The sequence below is a fragment of the Lichtheimia ornata genome, assembly GCF_029851405.1.
Source record: "Lichtheimia ornata isolate CBS 291.66 chromosome Unknown scaffold00024, whole genome shotgun sequence".
NCBI lineage: Eukaryota > Fungi > Mucoromycota > Mucoromycetes > Mucorales > Lichtheimiaceae > Lichtheimia > Lichtheimia ornata.
Window position 1 is genome coordinate 102,172 of NW_026695344.1, and position 21,008 is coordinate 123,179.

General features: G+C 43.9%; 10 protein-coding genes across 10 annotated transcripts; 7 read left to right on the plus strand and 3 right to left on the minus strand.

Annotated features, from left to right (window-relative positions):
- Positions 1-166: 166 nt before the first annotated feature.
- On the plus strand, positions 167-1,181 carry O0I10_005769 (uncharacterized protein; the record flags this gene model as incomplete). The annotated part of the gene is made up of 3 exons (XM_058485807.1): positions 167-348; positions 411-582; positions 636-1,181. The coding sequence occupies 3 exons, from the start codon at positions 167-169 to the stop codon at positions 1,179-1,181; spliced, it is 900 nt and encodes a 299-aa protein (XP_058343330.1).
- Positions 1,182-1,393: 212 nt separating this feature from the next.
- On the plus strand, positions 1,394-2,767 carry O0I10_005770 (uncharacterized protein; the record flags this gene model as incomplete). Its single annotated transcript, XM_058485808.1, has 7 exons — positions 1,394-1,587; positions 1,651-1,713; positions 1,785-1,839; positions 2,108-2,181; positions 2,244-2,337; positions 2,392-2,678; positions 2,740-2,767. The coding sequence occupies 7 exons, from the start codon at positions 1,394-1,396 to the stop codon at positions 2,765-2,767; spliced, it is 795 nt and encodes a 264-aa protein (XP_058343331.1).
- Positions 2,768-3,042: 275 nt separating this feature from the next.
- O0I10_005771 (uncharacterized protein) lies at positions 3,043-4,635 on the minus strand (the record flags this gene model as incomplete). Its single annotated transcript, XM_058485809.1, has 3 exons — positions 3,043-3,662; positions 3,748-4,309; positions 4,429-4,635. 3 exons carry the CDS (start codon positions 4,633-4,635, stop codon positions 3,043-3,045), a joined length of 1,389 nt encoding a protein of 462 aa, XP_058343332.1.
- A 1,736-nt stretch (positions 4,636-6,371) lies between these two features.
- Positions 6,372-7,448, minus strand: O0I10_005772 (uncharacterized protein; the record flags this gene model as incomplete). Its single annotated transcript, XM_058485810.1, has 2 exons — positions 6,372-7,268; positions 7,332-7,448. 2 exons carry the CDS (start codon positions 7,446-7,448, stop codon positions 6,372-6,374), a joined length of 1,014 nt encoding a protein of 337 aa, XP_058343333.1.
- A 661-nt stretch (positions 7,449-8,109) lies between these two features.
- O0I10_005773 (uncharacterized protein) lies at positions 8,110-10,188 on the minus strand (the record flags this gene model as incomplete). Its single annotated transcript, XM_058485811.1, has 10 exons — positions 8,110-8,307; positions 8,386-8,465; positions 8,568-8,709; positions 8,770-8,806; positions 8,973-9,199; positions 9,263-9,519; positions 9,575-9,649; positions 9,716-9,748; positions 9,808-10,074; positions 10,134-10,188. The coding sequence occupies 10 exons, from the start codon at positions 10,186-10,188 to the stop codon at positions 8,110-8,112; spliced, it is 1,371 nt and encodes a 456-aa protein (XP_058343334.1).
- A 209-nt stretch (positions 10,189-10,397) lies between these two features.
- On the plus strand, positions 10,398-12,390 carry O0I10_005774 (uncharacterized protein; the record flags this gene model as incomplete). The annotated part of the gene is made up of 9 exons (XM_058485812.1): positions 10,398-10,512; positions 10,592-10,741; positions 10,799-10,839; positions 10,898-11,014; positions 11,077-11,213; positions 11,271-11,568; positions 11,633-11,747; positions 11,805-12,091; positions 12,163-12,390. 9 exons carry the CDS (start codon positions 10,398-10,400, stop codon positions 12,388-12,390), a joined length of 1,488 nt encoding a protein of 495 aa, XP_058343335.1.
- A 530-nt stretch (positions 12,391-12,920) lies between these two features.
- Positions 12,921-13,850, plus strand: O0I10_005775 (uncharacterized protein; the record flags this gene model as incomplete). Its single annotated transcript, XM_058485813.1, has 5 exons — positions 12,921-12,980; positions 13,044-13,284; positions 13,346-13,467; positions 13,533-13,644; positions 13,708-13,850. The coding sequence occupies 5 exons, from the start codon at positions 12,921-12,923 to the stop codon at positions 13,848-13,850; spliced, it is 678 nt and encodes a 225-aa protein (XP_058343336.1).
- A 1,012-nt stretch (positions 13,851-14,862) lies between these two features.
- On the plus strand, positions 14,863-16,627 carry O0I10_005776 (uncharacterized protein; the record flags this gene model as incomplete). Its single annotated transcript, XM_058485814.1, has 3 exons — positions 14,863-15,743; positions 15,814-15,882; positions 15,943-16,627. The coding sequence occupies 3 exons, from the start codon at positions 14,863-14,865 to the stop codon at positions 16,625-16,627; spliced, it is 1,635 nt and encodes a 544-aa protein (XP_058343337.1).
- Positions 16,628-17,484: 857 nt separating this feature from the next.
- O0I10_005777 (thioredoxin-disulfide reductase) lies at positions 17,485-18,620 on the plus strand (the record flags this gene model as incomplete). The annotated part of the gene is made up of 3 exons (XM_058485815.1): positions 17,485-17,542; positions 17,627-18,115; positions 18,175-18,620. The coding sequence occupies 3 exons, from the start codon at positions 17,485-17,487 to the stop codon at positions 18,618-18,620; spliced, it is 993 nt and encodes a 330-aa protein (XP_058343338.1).
- Positions 18,621-19,257: 637 nt separating this feature from the next.
- On the plus strand, positions 19,258-20,552 carry O0I10_005778 (uncharacterized protein; the record flags this gene model as incomplete). The annotated part of the gene is made up of 4 exons (XM_058485816.1): positions 19,258-20,013; positions 20,072-20,176; positions 20,255-20,270; positions 20,329-20,552. The coding sequence occupies 4 exons, from the start codon at positions 19,258-19,260 to the stop codon at positions 20,550-20,552; spliced, it is 1,101 nt and encodes a 366-aa protein (XP_058343339.1).
- Positions 20,553-21,008: the final 456 nt, after the last annotated feature.

A 21,008-nucleotide genomic window follows, 5' to 3' on the forward strand; every position in this document is an offset into this window, starting at 1 on the left:
GCATGTTGTCTTGACTATGGTATGCTCTACTACAGTGAGGAAGAGGACCCCTATACTACCCGTGTGTTGTTCAAAGACATCCTTTTTGAATGAGAATGAAGCACATGAGAGTAAGGTAAGCTTGTAACAACATCCATTCATCCAAAGTAGCTTTCTTTCCTTGTTCATGTGGTCATCCAGTCGAGTTGCAAGAAGTGGGATCAGGTTGTTGTGGCGCATGCATATGCAGTGTATAAAACGGGTTGGATCAGATTCTTCATCTCGCAGCAAACGCTTGTTGTATTCCATGCAAAGTGAACAAAGCTACAACGAGAAGCCGTCTCAAGAGCAACGACGTGAATGGGAGCGGTAAGCTAGTACCCGTTGGCATGGCAATCGGACATGCAGCCTTACTCATGGAGACTTGATAGAGAACAGCAACTCTTGTGTACGCGCATTACTACCCATGACGATCGATTGACATTTGAACCTGAGACGTTGGAAGGGTTAAAGTATGTTGGAGGAGTGGACTTGAGCTTTCCAGAGGATAATATGGAGGAAGCCCTTGCATGTCTATCCGTGTTGGCGTGGCCTAGTCTCGAGGTAAATGTGCTTATGCATATCACACAACACCGTATCTCATTGGCAAATAATAGGTTGTGCATACATCCTACCTGAAAACACGATTGTATCTTCCATACATTGCTGGTTTCCTTGCGTTTCGTGAAGTTGGCCCATTGTCGCATCTATTGCAGCAACTCAAAGAGATAAATCCCGAGCTGTATCCACAAATTGTATTGGTCGATGGCAACGGGCGATTGCATCCAAGGATGTGTGGTATTGCTTGTCACCTAGGCGTGGTTGCTGATGTACCAACAGTGGGCGTTGCCAAGAACTTTTTGGTGATTGATAATGAATTGGATATGAAGGACGTCAAAAGCACATGTCGTCAAGTCTTGCATCAACGCGGAGATCATCACCTACTCAAGGGACGTAGCTCAGGACAAGTCTATGGAGCAGCCTTAAGGACGACCGATGCAGCACCGAATCCCGTGTTTGTTAGTCAAGGTCATCGAGTGAGCCTTGACACAGCCCTTCGTGTTGTCATGGCATGTAGTCGTTATCGTATTCCAGAACCTATTCGTCGTGCAGATTTAGATAGTCGAGCCTATATCAAAAACAATCCCATGTTCACAAAATAGTAAATGGATTAGAAAATTCTACAAGAATCCTCATAGCTTTATTGTAACAAACAAGAGATGAGATAATAGGAAGTTTGATAAGGATGTGTAGGTAACATTTGACGCCACCCAATCGCAGCAAGGCGGGGAGGAAGGTGGGGGTGGGTTGTGTTGTGATGTTGAGAGTGCGTTGTCCTTTTTTTCCCACCACACCTTTTCTTCTCTTTATCGAAATGTCAACCCGTGTGTATATTGGACGTCTCGCTCGTGACGCTAGGGACCGTGATCTTGAACGTCTCTTCAAGAGCTATGGTGAGATCCGTGAGATCAACATCAAAAGTGGCTATGGCTTTGTCGAATTCAAGGATCCCAGAGATGCTGAAGATGTCGTGTACGATTTCCACGGCAAGGAGTTCCTTGGCGAAAGGTAGAACTTTATCTATGCCTTTGATTGGCGTATACAAGCAACTCAACTATATCTATGATTCAGAATCATTGTGGAAATGGCACGTGGTGCTCGTCGTGGTCGTGAGGATCGTCGTCGTGTGGATCGGTAAGTCATACTACATACACACATACATATACACAATGTCATTAAACATGATTGTTTATTATCATATATAGTCGCTCTGACTACAGGCTCACTGTGGAGAACATTCCTTCTGGAACCAGCTGGCAGGTACGCCGTCGAATTTCCATGATCCTTGTGTGAGCAAAAGACAAAAGACGATATCGAAAAAGGAGGATAATGAGAATGTGTCTTTGTGATGCATTTCTTTGCTATCTTTTCTTTGTTGGTTCTTCTTTAATTCTGTTCCACGACATCTTCCTTGGACTTGGCCTTTGTGTGTGTGTGTGCCTTCCTGAAATACCCAACATCTAATGGTCGACGACCACTGGTGCCTATTACCTCGGTCATACTTCCCTTTTTTCCTTCACTCCACTAGGATCTCAAGGACCTCATGCGCAAGGCTGGTGAAGTAACTTTTGCTGATGTCATTCGCAGTCGTCCAGGTGAAGGGTAAGTCATTTCAAATCATGTACAATGCAATGATGATATTAACAGCAACCCATCATTGATAGTGTTGTGGAATTTGCTCATCGCTCGGATATGGAATATGCTTTGAAAAAGTTGGATGATAGTGAATTGAATGGACAACGTGTGCGCTTGTTTGAGGTATTGTGTGGTGGACATGACAAAAAAAGAAACCATGCTGATTACCTAAAATAGGATACAAGCCGTCGTCGTCGTGGTGGTAGCCGTAGCCGCTCAGCATCTCGTAGCCGTTCACCACCTCGTCGTTCTCGTCGTCGTTCTTATTCAAGATCTCGTTCCCCTCCTCGTCGTAATCGTCGCCGTAGTGATAGCCGTCGTCGTGATGATGATCGTTCCAAGAGCCCAGAACGCAAAGAACGCCGTCGTGATGATTCACGTTCCCCAAGCCCTCGTCGTGCAAGTGCTTCTCCTCGTCGTAGCCCTGAAAATGATCGCTCGCGTTCTCCTGCTAGATCCCGAAGGTAAATCAAATGGAAAATGAGTGATGTCAATGTCATTGTGCTAACTTTATCATCACCATAGCCCTGTTGCTGCTGAGAACAATGAGTGAGTATGATGACAAATTACAAAGACTAGTATCTAGTTCATGGATTTCTTTGAATTATAAAAAAAAAGCAAGTGTGTGTATGTGAGTCTCTCTCTCTCTTGTCTTTGTTACAATATATGAAAGGGATTGCTATATACTGATGAGGGGATTGGATAAGAATGGGAACACGTGATACAAGAAAAGCTGGATACTATTTACACGGTGAATGGGAGGTTAAAGAAAAAGCGCGCGCGCGATATGGATAAGGATAAAGGGGTTTAAGAATGGGTGTGAGTGATCTATCGACGTGAAGATCGGATGGATCGGATATCTAATAATACTTGATCAAGTTGTTTTTGTAAACTCCTTCTTGCCATACGACCATGCTCAGCTTGTTGCATCATGGATTTTTCCAATTGATTCATTTGCTGAACGGCACTTGTTAACGAAGTTTGCAGTTCACGACGCTGATTTGATTCCTGCCCCAAGGATTTTTCCAATCTTTCTAATCGCTCAGTCAAGCTTGCGTGTTTGTTGATAAACGATGACGTTGTGGTGGTGGACTTTTCAAGCTGGTTAAGCCGTTGCTGCGATAACTGACGATAATGCCGTTCCTCCTTTAATTCATGTTCAAGTTGAGCAAGCCGATGATGCGCTTGTCGTTGATGGTGTTGCAGTGTTTGGTGGAACATGCCAACAAGCCGTACCATGCCACCAATGGGTTTCTTTCGTTCATGACGCCCGCGCCAAAACGCTTGAATGCGTGTAGCTGCTTCGTCTTTACGTTGCTGTGGATACCGCAATAGACTCGATCGAACATAATGCTTATCAACAGAATCATCTTCAGGTGGTGGTAATAGTGGAGTTGTAGCCGTATACGATGCCACATGGGACGATGGTTTCGGGACCCAGCGCTTGCCTACAATAATAAACAAACGATTTATGTTTAGCTTTCAGGGGCAACATCGTGAAGAGAATATTTCTGCAAGTAAAAGCATATTTACCTGCCGCGCTTCGGAAATGGATGATTTCGTCATTGTAGAATGTATGTGGCTGTGGTTGTTGTTGTTGTTGTCCTTCTGCATAACGACGTGCTGCTGATGCCGATGATGAGGATGATGGTATTCTTGATGCAATCGATATCCGAGCACTGCTTCTTCTACTATTGCTCTCAATCTCTTTGGATTGTTCAATTTGATCCATCCATGCAATAACATCACGATCTTTTTGTTGTTGGTGTGATGAGAACCATTCATCAATAGCCGATGGATCTGGTTTAGGAGGTGACATGGATGGCAAAACGGTGGGAGGTGGAAGATGTTGTTGTTGGTGGTCAAGGTTTATCGTGGATGTTGTTGGTGGTGCAGCATTAGCAGGAGCAGGAGCAGCAGCAGCAGCAGCAGCCGATGATGGCGAAGGCTGCATACGTCTCCTTTCAGCTGTGGCACTTGCAAGCTTTTTTAATAATCGCGAGCGTGGTGGAAATTCGTAATGTTCTTGTTCTGGTGTCAAGGTTTGAGGAACAAGAATTTCTTGAGTCCCATCTGGAAAACGCTTAATGACTGCCTAAGGATGCACATCATAATGCATATGAGTAAAAAAGAATGATAAGGGCATAAAGGGGTATTTTGTGTGGATGATGGGTGTGAATGTGTGTGTGTGTGTGTATGTGTATACGCATTTACCTTTTTGCGATCACCCCACATGAACAGTGACCAGTGATCACGTCGTCTACGAATCTGCTTCTCCATAGCTTTGGCGGCTCTTGCGGCAATCCGACGTTGCTGTTCTTCATTGATGAGGCCCGTGCGTTTCGGCTCGTGCTGCTGTTGCTGTTTTGATTGTAGTTGTTGTTTCGTAGACCGATTTTTAGGGCGGTTCAACTCATGCATCTTGTGCATATTTCACTTTGCGAGAATAAGTTGGATGGGGGGTCGAGGATGGAAGGTACACACACAAATGACGCACAAGCACGCTCATACAACGCACACACACACGCACGCACGCACAATACGCAGGTATCTTGCTGTTGTTGTTGTTGTTGTTTCTTATCTTTTGGTATGGGTGGCTCTCTCTTTTTGCTTTTGTAGCTCTCGTTTTTTATCTTGGTTTTGCTTACTCGATGATGATAAAAGTAAAACAACTGGTTGTGGTGATGGTGGTGACACTGATGATGTGGATGGTGGTGTTGTGTGTGTGTACCCCAAAAAGAAGGAACGAGTGCAGTTGCTATGGATACTGATGGATCAAAAAGAGAACGAAAAAGAGGCCGTCGTTGTTGTTGTTGTATCGTTGCTAGTCGACGACGGCAAAAAGAGGAAAAAAGTAAAAGGGCGGAAGTTGGAAAAGAGAGAAAAAAGGGCGAATACGTTCAAGTGATCTTATATTTTATATATATGAACAGCACTCATCAAGGTTTAGGGCAGCGTAGCAATCGGTTGACAAAATACAGAAAGCGTTACACATCCTACCCTTTGAACTTTTTGCTGATGCGATGCAGGTGACGAGCGCGCTTTGAGACGACGTCTGTTCATCATTCGATATGCACAAGGGGCAGGTTATCAACGACTCCGGAATAATAAAAGGCATATGTGCGCTTTTGGCTGTGCCTGCCACCGCCGCCGTTCCATTCATCATCATCACTACTATCATCCTTGTTGCAGTATAACAAAAACAAGGCCTCTTTTTAGCAACCCGCCTTTGTTGTTGTTGTTGTTGTTGTTGTTTCTTTTGCATCACTCGGCTCCTTTCTCTTCCATATTCCGATATGTAGCGTCGTCGTTTCTTCATCAACGACTTGACAACTTGGCTCTCATCCACAAATGTCGCCTGTGCACTTTGACCCCCCTAAAAGGCACTTTCTCATTATCTTGGTCTCTCTTTTTCTCTCCTGTCCCCTAAACCCGATGATGTCGTGCATTGCAGCAGTTGATGGGTTGTGTACCCAGGATCCATCATTCTTCTTCTCCTGTGCTGTATCAGCAGGATAAGTCCATGACTCAATAGGTCGCATAATATAGCGTGTGTGTACGTCTTTTTCTCTCTCGCTTTTTGGTTTGTTATGTTCGTTACTCCGGATCCTCCATTTAAAGTATTACTACTACTGAAATAAGGTTTTGTGTCACTCTGCGAGGCCCGTTTTTGCTTTTTGTTATTTGCGGCACTCACAACAAAGGTTCAATGACGTTTTACCTTCTTGGAATCATCATGCACACATACTTACATACATATGCACGGTCGTTAACAACTTTTTATCTTATTCCATGTGATGCTGCAGAAAACCCGCGTATCTGGTACAAAAAGCAATTTTATCCACCAATCAATCATCTTGTAAACAACACAGCCACCATTGAGAATAAAGGTAAGATTAATAATAATGATTACATTGCTTCCATGATAATAGAATGAGGGATGCTAGTAGTGAGGGTGATATATAAAATGGATAAAGATAGTGTATCTACTGCATTGGTGACAAGTAGCTGTATGTAAGAGTATGTATTATCATTTTATCATCCTCCTCGTGTTGTGCTCCAGGCACTGGGACATGCATGATCCAACATGTTGCTCTTGATTCTTCCTCTCCTCCTTTGTTTGATTCCCCTTGATCCTTACAACAACACAGCATCCATTATTTGGGTCGAGGAGGTGGTGGTGGCGGTGGTAATGCTGTAGTTGGTGGAGGTTTACTAGGTGGTATCATCATAGCTGTACGTGAATAGGTGATGGTGGATGACGAAGAAGGAGGATGATTTTGTTGTTGTTCCAATGACTCATGCTCTTCGAATTGAAATACATCTTCACTACGTCGTGGAAGTGGTGGCTGTAATTGTGGTTGTGGTGGCGGTGGTGGTGATTGACTACCATTGGATACTGTTACACGTCGTTTCACTGCTGCTCGTGTTTGAGCAAAGACATCGGCTAGTGCAGCTGAAGCTGAGCCACCATTACTATTGTTGTGGTTGCTAGATACTGAATTGGATGACGGGGGTCGACTAATAGTTTCATCGGTGGTTGATATGGTAGACGATAATGCTGGAAGGGATGTCGAAAGCGGACCAGCCGCTGTGGATGTGGTGGATGTGGGAATGGATGTCGATATGGTAGATGATGGCGTAGGTGTAGCAATCGATGTCATTGATTTCTTACTAGGGTCATCTTGAAGATCGAGTCGTTCCAACCACTTGTCTAATACGCTGCTGCCATAATCACTGATAATCTCCTCGTCGATACCATCATCATCGTCGACACTATTATTGCTGTGGTTGTTATAGTGATGTTGATAATATTGCTTGAGATGATGTTCTCCAGGAGCACAAAGCTGTGAACTATGCTCAGGATGGATTCGTGCTGCAATGGTATGTATCCATGATCTACTATCGGCTTCCGTCTCACCACAAAGCAAATGGCTCTTATGATATCGGCATCCAGTCTCGAGTCGAAACGTCCATTGAGAGTGCTTGGAAGGATACATGTTGACTCCTACATAGTGCTTGAGATCGATCGTGCTAGAGGGCTTGTGGTCATCCTAATGTCCCAATGGGTGGGTTAACATTCATGTCATGCCAATGGCGGGGAATGAGACACCTACAGGCTTCTTGTAACAGCGAAGTTCCTTTCCTTGGAGAACGTAATACCGACGTTGCCATGATCGATGTAGGTTTGTCCAGGATAGCTTATAAAGCCAGCCTTCTTCCTTGGTTGTCATGGAGATGTAAAAAGAAGAAGGTACCAAAAATGTGGAGAGAGGAAAGAGAGAGGTGGCAAAAGACGCTGGCTTGGTCACTAATCTGATACACAGAAATTCTCTCAGAGGAGGATGATCGCTGGCTGTTTTGAACACATGGCTCCCGCACTTTGCCGATAGGTGTTTGTTTCATTTACATAATCCAAGACTTTTTAGGTAGCAATTATCCCTCTCCTTCAAGGTGATCGATCGGGATGACCGATTGGGGCGATTCATCATACTCTTGCTGCATTGCTTATCATCCTCAGGGCGAGATTCTCTTTCGCATTGTTTGATAACCTAATCACCCGATATGCAACCTGGAAACTTTGGATCTAAATCTTACAAAATGATTGGTGCAGCATGCTAAACCTGCAGCACACTATCTTTAGGCCACTTGTCAGAAGGGATAATTTACTCAGCACGACATTCGTCTCGGCTAATGCGTCAAACCGATCCCGTACTTTCCGAAATAACCGATAGTCATCATCATCATCATCAACAACAACATACCAGAATAATGGAACCATTATCAGATGTTCTTCTCTCTTTCACGTCATTGTCTATTCCTCTTTAATTTTCATTGTGACAAAGATTACAGTTTTGTGTCGCCATGAGTGACACCCCCAAAAATTTCTTTATTTCATGCCGCAATTACGAGCAATGATTGAATCCTATCGACCAGCTGATTCCGTTTCACCTCATCCACTTCTTGGCGCAGTAAGAGCTCAGCATCCGTAACATCAAGTAGTAAAGCAAGATGCGCCACTTGATAGTACATCTTGTGTTGAAGTGATCGGTGGTCATTGGTTTTTCGTGCCACACAAATATTCAATAAAACCTTAGATGCCATCATGTGAGTTCGAAAAGTGCCACGCATATGGATAATCCATCCACGCTTTGGATTTCCTTTCCTTACTTGTATATCCTCATATCGGGTCGTCGCTTTACTATCCTCCTGTATCATGGCAAGAATCGTATCGGCTCTTACAATGTCATCTAGGATCATGAAATGGGATGAGTAAACATGAAGGAGGAGATGTGAGTGGAGTGAGTGAGTGAGTGAAGTAATGGCATGGTAATGCCAAGACACACACATACCTGTTTCCATTGCTAGCAATAAGGCCATAAATAGATGCCACCATAAGCGTTGCACGTCGACGTCCTCATTATCCAATAATTTGTCATGGCATATCACGTGTATCTCGGATGCACAATGCTTCGCAGATAGACCTTCATACAACTAGGATCGCTTTCCTTAGCTTAAAGAAGCCTGACCCACATTTTGAAAAGAACCACCTACCTGAGCCAAATCCACCATCATTCCATAGCTATCGACTCTACATACAAAAGAAGCGTGTTAGCAAGATGATGCAAATGAGGAGATGGGGTATAAGCTCTATCGTCCCGAAATTCTGTCTCTGAACATCTTGTGGACGCGTAATGCAATCGTGACTCCGCCGCCACGAAAGAAGATCTACACAGCCCCAAACACATGTAACTTACCCTTCATAGTGACATACAACACACGCCAAGCATAGCAATACGATACGTATCCTTGTATCATCCCCAAAGAAATTGGTCGCCATCTCTACCAGGATCTTGGTGAAACATTGATTCTGATCCGCTTTCGGCTTGGCAGGCTCTGTACGCGCTTCTTCACGAGCAATGAATCTTGAAGCAAGACCTCGACATGCTTGCATCATGTTCTCCATGGTGATATTTGTACATGACTATCAACCAACCCATTGAATAAAAGAATTGTCATCAAGATTCTATTCCATGCACACACATACCTTGGCCAAGGATAATAGCTCATTACGATCCACCTTCCACTTGTCATTCAATGCATTCAATACCAAATCCTTCTTATCCAATGTCGATGATGGATATAAACATAGTAATCGTGCCAAGGCAAGACGTGAGATGTAGAGAGTGGATGCGATTTGAGATGGCGTGAGACCAGTAGGTGGCGGCTCGGATGATTGAAGGGTATCCACGACGAGTTGTAATGATTGACATGTATGTTGCGGTCGGCGGTGGCTATAGAATGCTTTTGAAATACAACACGTTTAATATATGATATGGGGGCTGTGGTTGTGCTTTACCTTTTGATAGGCTCCAGAGTGTAGGTATAGATGTGGACGGGTTGGTAGATGCGCGTTGTAGATTTTTCAATGCGTCTAATTTTGCATGATTTTAGTCAATGGAAAAAAGGGCACGTGATACAAAAAGATGGATGAACCAACCTGCTACTTGTGGATCGACATTGGATTTCAAGCCTAATGGATCTTCGTCAACCATCAATAATACAATGACATACGCTCACTATACAAAGTACCTGATGGCTGCTGCTGCCTTTGTTTCTGCTGCTGCTGCTGCTGCTGCTTGGATTTGGCTTTGACATTGGCGACGTGCTTGGCACTTTTCAGATGATTTTGCCACGTGGCCTCATTGTTGAACTTTTTTTTACATGCAGCACAATACAAGTTGGATGCAGGGTTGTTTTGAGTAGGCGTTGACAGCTTTGATTCCACTATGCTCGGTGATCGATCGGCTGTTTCCATGGAGACATTGCGTTGTAGCCACCGATCAGCTGGATTGAAGACTGACAAAGGCCATTCAGATTGATACTCTCGTGATCTCTGTTATCGGTGTTGCGCTTACTATTGATGGCATTTGGGTCGAGTGTAGGGTCGTATTCAGGAAGAAGGCTGGGCATGATGGATGATAATGAGTATGTATGGTGGGCGGTCTCTCACTTCCAAGAGCGGTTTGCAGGTCAAGTGATGTCAGCCATTCTCAGCCAATCGATTTTGTCGCCGCTGAGTGGGAAGAGAGAGAAAGAGACGCGTAAGTTGCCCTTGCTGGATTATCAGTCGTTTGCTCTCTCTCTCCACCTTTTGATCTCACACACCCACACTTGCAAAGATGGCAGCAGAATCGAAACAACCAAAGAATGAACCAGAAGCCATGGATATCGAGGAGGATGAAGAAACAAAACAACTTCGATTAGAAAAGGAAACAACGGCATCGGTTATCGCTGGTAATACATTCAGGGTCAATGGATCAAGGGGACGCTATACACGAGCTCTCACACTCTCTCTCTTCTTTCAACATTAAAGAATTGAAACGCAACTTTACGCTATTGGAACGTGCCGTGGAGACCATCGAATCTCGTTTCACCACGCGTGTACTTCGCACTTTGCCATCCATAAGACGTCGTTTGACATCATCCATACTCTCTCAAGTTATCTCGGAATACTATGGCACTGGTATGTTATCTTAGCATCATCATGACTCGTTTGGACTACTAATGATGAACAAAATAGACGCATCACAAGCATCAGAATTGCTTAATTATTTGGGAGAGGTATGTAAGATGATGATGGGATCTATTGCGAAAGGTACTAATATGGTGCGCATTGTAGAGCGATACTGGCATGGATGTTGACAGCACAAAGGACAAGAATATCTTGCCAGAGGTTGACATGTACTTGCATTTGATGACTATGATTTACTTGCTCGACCAAAATGAGCTACAAAAGGTGCGTTGAGAATGATTGGATACTCCTCTAGGTGTTGATGCTTAATGGGCGCTTTTATTTAGGGCATGGAATTAGCTGGAAAGTCTGTGGAAAAGCTTGTCAAGCTTAATCGACGTACGATGGATCAACTTGCCGCTCGCATCTACTTTTATCATGCACGATTTTACGAGCTTACCGATCGCCTTGCTGAGATCCGACCGTGAGTACTATGTTTATCGATATCGCATGAATGAAGTATTAACATGGGGAAAAATAGTATGCAACTCACTTCTTTGCGCACTGCCACCTTGAGACGTGATGACGAGACTCAGGCCACCCTTCTCAATCTTCTTTTACGAAATTACTTTGTGCACAACCTTTACGACCAAGCTGATAAGTTGGTCTCCAAGAGTGCTTTCCCTGAGAATGCTGGCAACAACCAGGCTGCTCGCTATGCTTATTATTTGGGTCGCATCAAGGCCCTTCAACTCGCCTATACACAAGCCCACACCTATCTGACTCAGGCTATCCGAAAAGCTCCCCAAAACAATGTCACAGCCGGCTTCCAGCAAACGGTAAGGATGATGACCCACACCATTGCTTGACAAGTATACTCATATCCACCATCATTATCATTAGGTGTACAAGTTCTTCATTGTGGTGCAATTGCTTTTGGGTGAGATCCCTGAACGTTCCATTTTCCGACAGCCTATTTTGAAGAAGGCTCTTGTGCCTTATCTTTACATTACGCAAGGTGAGTTGAAAACTGGAGTGAAGGGTTAAGCATGGATACTTATGGTTCAATATATAGCTGTTCGTGTGGGTGATCTCAACAAGTTCCAGGAAGGGTTGGCTCAATTTGATTCAGTGTTCAAAAAGGACAAGACTTATACCCTTATCCTGCGTCTTCGTCACAATGTCATCAAGACGGGTATCCGCATGATTAGCTTGTCATACTCAAAAATCTCCCTCCGTGATATTTGTCTCAAGTTGCATCTTGACAGCGAGGAAGATGCCGAGTTTATTGTATCCAAGGCTATCCGTGATGGTGTCATTGATGCTACTCTGGATCACAATGGTGGTTTCATGAAGAGCAAGGTAAGCAAGGATAGTGGTGGTGGTAATGGATGGGTGCATAGTGGCACGTGATCTAACAAGAGGTCTTTTAGGAAATTGTTGATATTTATTCAACCAATGAACCTCAGCATGCATTCAACAACCGTATCACTTTCTGTTTGAATCTTCACAACGATGCTGTCAAGGCCATGCGATTCCCATTGGATGCTCATAGAAAGGAACTTGCTAATGCCGAGGCTGCAAGGGAAAGAGAACGAGAGCTTGCACAAGAAATTGCAGAAGGTGACATGGATGATGAAGGCGATCTTGGCGAATATTAAGTCTATTACCATTCACATCATACGCACGCACACACCTACACACATACACACACACGCTCTCTTTTCTTATTACCCTTCACACACACACATCCTCAATAAAACAGGTATTTCAGATTTATTCATGATCGAGTCCTCAATCCACACCCCTATTGTCCATTGTAAATCAGTGCTGGTTTGGATGGGGGATACTCCAAGAACAATGAGGGCATGTGTAGCTTAACAAAGGAACCACTTTTTATTATTGAATAACAACATGTCCACTGGTATCAGGGCCTTCAGTAATCAATAGGCTTCATACATGTCATTTTCTTTTGTTTGAACTAACGGTATCCATGATGTTGGATGGGGCGAAAGAATAGTGAGCGGCAACAACGGATCGGCGATCCAACTTTCTTAAACAGTGGGCTGCACTTGTAAGCCTTTTCTGCAACTGCTTTACATACGCACACACGCACACGACAAGACCTTCCTGTTCCTCTCTCTCTCTCTCTTTCTCATAATTACTTCCCTCCTCTTTCTTTCTTTCTTCTATGGCCAGCACACTTAATAGCATTCAGCGGTTTTTTGGCAAAAAGACACCAGAAGAACTTGTAAGAGTGGAAACAAGCGTTGACATGAACAACCCCCCATAACCTTGTCGCATTGGTGTGTAGGTGAGGAAATGGCGACAAGAGATTCGTGCACAACAACGAGCTCTCCAACGACAAATTTCAGCCATTGATGTCGAAGAGGCCAAGGTCAAAAAGTCCATCAAGCAAGCAGCTAAAAAGGGTGATGCCAAGATTTGCAAGACACTTGCCAAGGAACTGATACGCTCACAACGACACAAGAACCGACTTCACACAAGCAAGGCCCAGTTGAATTCAATCATCATGCAACTAGAGCACCAACTAGGTAATAGGACCACCAAGTGGACGTGTTGAGATAAGATCGTTCATCATGGATACTATCATAGCAACCATCAAGGTGGCAGGCACACTGCAAAAGAGTGGACAGGTTATGAAAATGGTCAACCAACTTGCTCGGTTACCAGAGATCTCACAAGCTATGCAACAAATCTCTATGGAAATGACAAAGGTATGGCGTTTAATATGGGGAAGGATGTATTATCATTCATTCATTCATTCATCATCATGATATAGGCTGGCATCATGGATGAAATGATCGAGGACACAATGGATATGATGGATGATGAGGATATTGAAGAAGAGGCGGATGAAGAAGTGGAAAATGTCCTATTTCAAATCACAGATGGTATGTCATTCTCTTTGATCATGGCTATGATGGGCATCTTATTGATGTATGATTTCAAAATAGGTCTCCTTGGACAAGCAGGGCCTGTTGGACCAGCTTTGGAGAAGAAGCCTGAAGTACAAGTGGAGGAAGAGAGTGAGGAAGAGGAACCTGAACTGGACATGATGCAAAAACGTCTACAGGTAAAGATCGCAATTGAAGAATAGGGGGGAAGGAGGGGGAAGAGATATAAGGAGAAAGGGGGAGGATGATAGATTGTGTGGAGTGTTCATTCTCGACTAATTGGCTCTCGCATTTCTTTAGGCTCTGAAAGGATGATATTTACACCCACAACTTTGTCTATTTAACCTAGTATCCACTCCATCCAACCCATTCAGCATGAGAATATACATCTTTTATATATATCATAGTCCCAGCAGCAGCAGCTATACCAATGAAGGGTGACACGTGTCCAGATCTATCTGATGGTTGATACCAATCATTCGATGTTCATGTTAGTCTATCATATCAATGAGTCGGATACGCGCGGGGATTGGGTTTACATCATTTTGGGGGGCGCGGACCACCTCTTGTGTTACGTGGTATGCATGAAGGATACACCCAACCCATCAAAGCATGTCGAATGTCGATATGAGTGAATGGTTCTATGTTTCAGTTCAATAAAAGTTGGGTAAGCGGAGATCATGGAATAGAACAACGTGGTATCCAAACAATCATGTAAGGAGTCATGTATGTGTTTTGAGCAGCGTGGAGATCAAACACTCAGTCGCAAATGATAACCAACGTACGCTGATTACCCCTGGAAACATTTATTTGTATTCTTGTTGGATAAATCCACATGTCATATCCTCCATGGCTAATATTATGGTAAACGTAAAAGATTTATGATGTGTTGTTTAATAATGACAAGGAGACAAAAGTAACGACAACAAGGGGAGAAAGAAAGGATAACAAAAACACTTTAGCAGCAGCAGCAGTAGTAGTAGTAGTAATATAGCAACAGCAATAGAATCATCATCACCATCATCGTCATCATCAGCGTGTCCATTGTCAGGAGACGGGAGAGAGAGAGTAAACTAAATACGTGAACTAAATCCAAGGGCAAGCAGGATTCTATTTTTGTGCATTAGCATATCGAGACAAAGACGATACCCATTATCGCTTTTCTTTCTCTTTTTTTTCTTTTCCCTTTATATCGTTTCCTTTACATCGCTTGTCATGATGCAACGAGCACCCGTTGATACAGCGCATGTTGAGTATCAACAGCTACCAGCACCCACATTGGATAAGAAACCACTGCCTTCTACCACAGAAACAACAGGGCCTCCTCCTCCGCTCAAGCAGCCTCTTTCCACTGAAAACAAGTATTACAACAACCTATCCGACAACCTGCCTCCTCCTCCGCTTAAGCAATCGCTTTCAACTGAAAACAAGTTCTTTGATAATCTACCTCCTCCTCCACCCAAGCATCTCGACCAACAACAAGTGCTCGATGTCTCGCCCATTCCTCAAAAGACAATGTCAGGTGGTCTCATGTCACAACCCCAGTCCATTTATTCCACCTTGAGTTCCACTGGTTCAGCAACATCGTTGTCACTTGGTGGTGGTCCTCGTCAACAACAACAACAGCCACATTCGCCTACACCTTCTTCACAACCCATGTCGGGTGAAGGGAGCACTCGTTCAAGCTCTGTGGAAGTAGCTTCAGTTGCAACGACGACCAACGAACAACTATTGGATCATTCACATCTCAAGCCTGGCAATAAGGCATCATTGTTATCGTATGCACAGACCATCAACATGTATCGCGAGAATGCCAAAAAGACCAACAATCCAGATATTCAATGTGATTTCGCTATCTTCATGGTGGAAGCTGCCAAACCGCTCTTGGATGATGAGATCGCACGCTGGGAGTATCTATCAGAGGCTGAGAAATTACTCAAACAACTTGCATCACGAGGACACGCCGAATCCCAATACTATCTTGGAAACCTCTATGCCTCGGGCTTACTTAGCAGAAAGGGAAAGAACGAGTTTGACAAGGCTTTTCCATTATTCGTTCAGGCAACTAAACATCATCATGCGGATGCCGCTTACAGGTATGTAACAAGCAAAGACACACATCATTGAGGATTGCTTCTTATTTATATATACATACAATCATCATAGAGCTGCCAAATGCTATGAAGATGGACTAGGAACACGACGTGATAGCTCGAAGGCGGTTCAATTTTACAGGTATGATAGTGTCCTCCATTTGGTTACAATGATGTACACTTACATCTTTTTGCTATATAGAAAAGCAGCTACATTGAGCCATCCAGGTGCCATGTATCGACTTGGCGTTGCTGAAGTGAATGGAGAATTGGGAATTTCCAAGAATGCTCGTGATGGTGTAAAGTGGCTCAAACGTGCTTCCGAAGCTGCTACTACCGAATACCCCCACGCTATCCATGAATTGGCCTTGCTGCATGAAAAGGGAATTGACAATGTCGTCTTTTTGGATCTGGATTATGCTGTCTCTTTATATGCACAAGCGGCTGAATTGGGCTATGCACCCTCCGCATTCAGATTGGGCGAGTGTTATGAATACGGCAAGCTCAACTGTCGACAAGATCCTGCATTATCGATCCATTATTACACCATTGCAGCACAGCAAGGCCATCGAGAAGCATGCTTTGCCTTGACGGCATGGTATCTTGTTGGCTCACCAGAGATTTTACCACAATCGGATCAAGATGCCTATGTCTGGGCGCGACGTGCAGCTGAAAAAGGTCTTCCAAAAGCTGAATACGCAGTGGGATATTTCACCGAGGTTGGCATTGGCACCATGAGAAACCCTGATGAAGCCATGCACTGGTATAAGCTAGCTGCGGATCATGGTGATAAGCGAGCCATTCAAAGGTTGCAAGGAAAGCCCGGTGAATCACAACAGCAAGACAAGAACAAAAAAGGTGGACAAGATGACTGTACTATCATGTAGCAGTTTGGCATCATCAACACAACACAACACACACAACACACAACACATCTCATTGACACATCAAGCATATTGGCTTCTTAAACACATATATATTCGTCCTCTCACACACATCACTTGCAAATCCCACCTCTCTCTTTTCTTTTTCCAATGTTTGTTTTCATCTTTCCGTTTTTCATTTTTTCTTGCTCGTTTCTTGGCAAAGTCATCACGTGTCCTTTCACATACTGAACAAATACATTACTTATCCTAATATACATGACGCAATGCATGGTGGTTCTTGGATTCCCAACTTTAATGATCGCCAACATGGCTGGCTACTGGTACTTTTGACACTACGTGCCACAAAAAAAGATTCGCATATTCATTGTGTCATTTCGTGTCTCCGCTCATATATCCATCTGCATGAAAATTGGCATCTGCTTATCCCAACACACACCGTGAATGATTTTTGGGCATAGTCAACCAAGTCCCTTTGCTTCTTGCAAACGTCACAACGATGCAATACGTCATGCGTGCGTGCAGCAACGCCATCTATGTGTACATGACAACAGTGGATTCACCCATGTTTAAAGGCATGTCACGTGTACCACAAAAGATCAATTCCCCACCAGGTCGACCCACGATCCAATCCTTGTTGTTCATGTTGATAATACAAAGTGAAGTGCTTTACTATAAACGCACTTTTGTCAGCAAGGGACAAGGCATGCTTGTGTAAGCTGATTGGATGACAAGCTTACTAAGATCCTAGACATTGGTCACGCGGCGCTGTTGTTTGCTTGATATAAAAACGCCTGTGGGTTCCATTCTCTTTTTCCGCTCTTCATAACACAAATCCATACATTGCTGCTATTCACATCATGGCTCACTCAGCACCGCACCATCATAATGTTGCCATTATTGGATCTGGACCAGCTGGTATGTTGTGTGTAGGCGTTTACCAATATCCTTCATGTAATGGGTACACTAAAAAAAAGCGTTGTTGTTGATTTATTATTACAGGCCATACCGCTGCAATTTACTTGGGACGCGCTGACATGAAGCCCGTCATGTTTGAAGGGATGATGGCCAATGGATTTGCACCTGGTGGTCAATTGACGACGACAACGGATGTGGAAAACTACCCAGGATTCCCAGAAGGTGTATTAGGTGGTGAGCTTATGGATAAGATGCGTGCTCAATCTGTAAGGTGCGGCACTGTGATTGAAACTGAAACCATCACCAAGCTTGATTTATCTTCACGACCTTTCAAGATATGGCGTGAAGGATCAGAAAACAAGACTCAACCCACCGATACGGCTTCGGCAGTGGTATTTGCTACAGGTGCATCGGCACGTCGTATGCATTTACCAGGCGAGGACAAGTACTGGCAAAATGGCATTTCTGCATGTGCTGTTTGTGATGGTGCCGTACCCATTTTTCGTAACAAGCCTCTGGTGGTTGTGGGAGGTGGTGATAGTGCCGCTGAAGAATCGATCTATCTCACCAAATGTAAGTTTTAGCACATTACAAACGATGACATGGAAAATGACGTTGCTTGTTTATTATAGATGGGTCTCGTGTTCACGTACTTGTGCGGCGGGATGTGTTACGTGCATCCAAAGTGATGGCTCAAAGACTCCTCAAACATCCAAAGATTACTGTACACTTTAATACCGTGGCCACTGAAGCAAAAGGTGATGGCAGCTTGCTGACATCGGTAGCTACGCGCAATACAAAGACGAGTGAACCTGGTGAAATAGAAGCGGGTGGGTTGTTTTACGCCATTGGACATGATCCTGCCACCTCTCTTATTAAGGATCAGGTGGATTTGGATGAGGATGGATATGTCAAAGTGGTCCCTGGATCATCCGAAACGAGTGTCAAAGGATTATTTGCATGTGGTGATGTGGTCGACAAGCGTTACCGTCAAGCTGTTACGAGTGCTGGTACAGGATGTATGGCTGCATTAGACGCTGAGCGCTATTTGACGGAATTGCAAGAAGAGCAAAGATGAGCTTTACGCAAAGAGCCGTTCATCATGACATTGTCATCATACAAGTTATCCCCTTTTTCCTCTTACCCGTTCTTTGTATGTCCCCCTGAGTCAAGAATGATCAACACGTCAATCGTCCGTATTGCCGGTCTCCTTACATTCTTCATTTTAGATTCCAATGCACCCTCTTTGTTCGAGAATACACGTTCATAGCAAGTAGAGATGAATTAAAAAAAGTCGTTTGTTTACATTGCCGTTCTTTGATACATGTTTTTGGTGTGGGTAATCCCAAATAAAGCCAAGTGCAAACGTGAATTTATGCAACCACGCGACACAGAAAAGGTGGTATGAGCTCACCTCTCATGCGGATGCTTAAATATGTACGTGCCTCGAAAATGAGAATAATGTGCTCCATGATCTCATTGCTGACGCCGCCGCCATCCATTGTAGCATATAGTTCCCTTTGCTTCCCGCGGAATAGCGCAATTGTGGTTGGTAAAGAAAGAGGGGCTTGGGTTGCACAGGTCAACACAGCCTTTTGTTGCACGTTACACTTACATTCGTCGCTGTGCAGTTTTTTCACACACATAAACCTTGGAGCCTTGTTTTTCCCTCGCTTTACTCTTTTCCTCTTTTCTTTTTCACCCCTGCATCTGTTATGAAATACCAATTCTTGTTATCCATATTAGCAATTACCCTCAGTCAAGCAGCTGTTATTCCACAACATGGAGACCATGCTAATGAACAATCACTCACCTCGCTCGACTCTGAAGCCGCAGCATTATTAAACGAGGATGTGTTTGGCTTGAACGATCAACAAAACGACAATGACGATGACCCACTCATTGATGATATCGAGGTCAATGATGAACTTCAGCATGAAGATGGGGATGAGCATCAAGACATTATTGAAGATACCACATACACGTTGGACGAATTTGGTCGCTTTGTACCAGTGGCCACAGCTACGCAAGATGCCATTGATATTGATGAGAACAATCAACAAGACGACGTGGATGTTGATCACAATGACCCTGGCATGCACATGATTGTCGACAGCACAATGGCCACATCCAATGAGCCTGTGGTACATGGCGGAGAAGAAGACGGCGACGAGATTGGGGATGAGGTGTATGTCTTTGAAGATGATGAGGATACGCTTGACCAAAAGCTCGAGATTGATCCTGAAACGGGCATGCCTTTCTTCAAAAACAAATACGAAGCTGACTTTGATCACCATATTCAATGGGCTGCTCAAGCCAACGGCAACGAAATGTATGATGATGATGATTCCCAGCAACTTGCTCAGCACCAATATCACCCAGCAGCTTTGCCGTTTTGCCCTATGGATTGGCGTGTGATTCTCCTTGGCTTGATCGTCATTGCCATCGTCATTCGTTTTGTATGGCGAAAGGTATGTACTAAATCTTTTATGCAATAATGCAACCATGACTCATTTGCTGTAAATTTAGAATTCCAATAAGGGTGGAGCTATCAGTCTTCCAACATCATCCAAAAATGAATGGCTAAAGCCTCCCATGAGCCGCAAGTACCATGGTAAACCTCGTATGTTGTCGGTAAGTAGATGATTGAAACGTTTGTAAAAAAGACCTGTTACTTAATATGCATCATCCTTGTTTCCCCTGGTAATGCAGGTGCATGGCCATCAAGGTAAGAAAACAAATGTGCTTATTTGTACTACTGCAGTGGATTAAAATAGCTCTTGTAGACTTCATGATCACCCCACCCGCTCGCAAGTCGCCTCTTCGTGATGCACATCCCACTACCCCTACTACGACTGTTGTACTCCCCATTCAAGACGATGTCACAGTCAAAGGTTTCCATCGTGGTGGTCACATGCGTCGTGCCTCGGCTGGTGCTTCTCATCAAATAATGGCTTCCCGTAATAATCACGCTCGCCATTCATCCATGAGTGGCATTCACCACATGTAAAACGCCATCACCATCACCACCATCCCCTTACCATCATATCATTTGCACAAAAAGTGCACCATTCCTCATTCCTTACCGTTATATCAATCACACAACATATAAGCATCTCTCCTCACCTTTGTAGATAACTTGCACACACATCCTCATTCACGTTGTATCCATTTCCATCCTCTTAATCGCCATTTCTCCTTTCATTTGTTTTCAACCCTGCTTACTACTGCTTACTCACTACCAACCTAATCATTCACGCTGCTTATAAATGCGACCATATTATTATATACAACCACTTTTTCAAATAACCAAGCTACAATAACAGATGGTGGATAGCTTGTGGATATCCTTTTCCTTGTCAATCCTTGGCACGCACCATCGTCACTAGAATCAGCTTCTGTTGATGTCTGGATTAGGTTTCCATGCTATACATCTTACATACGTTGTCATCATCATCCGCCTATA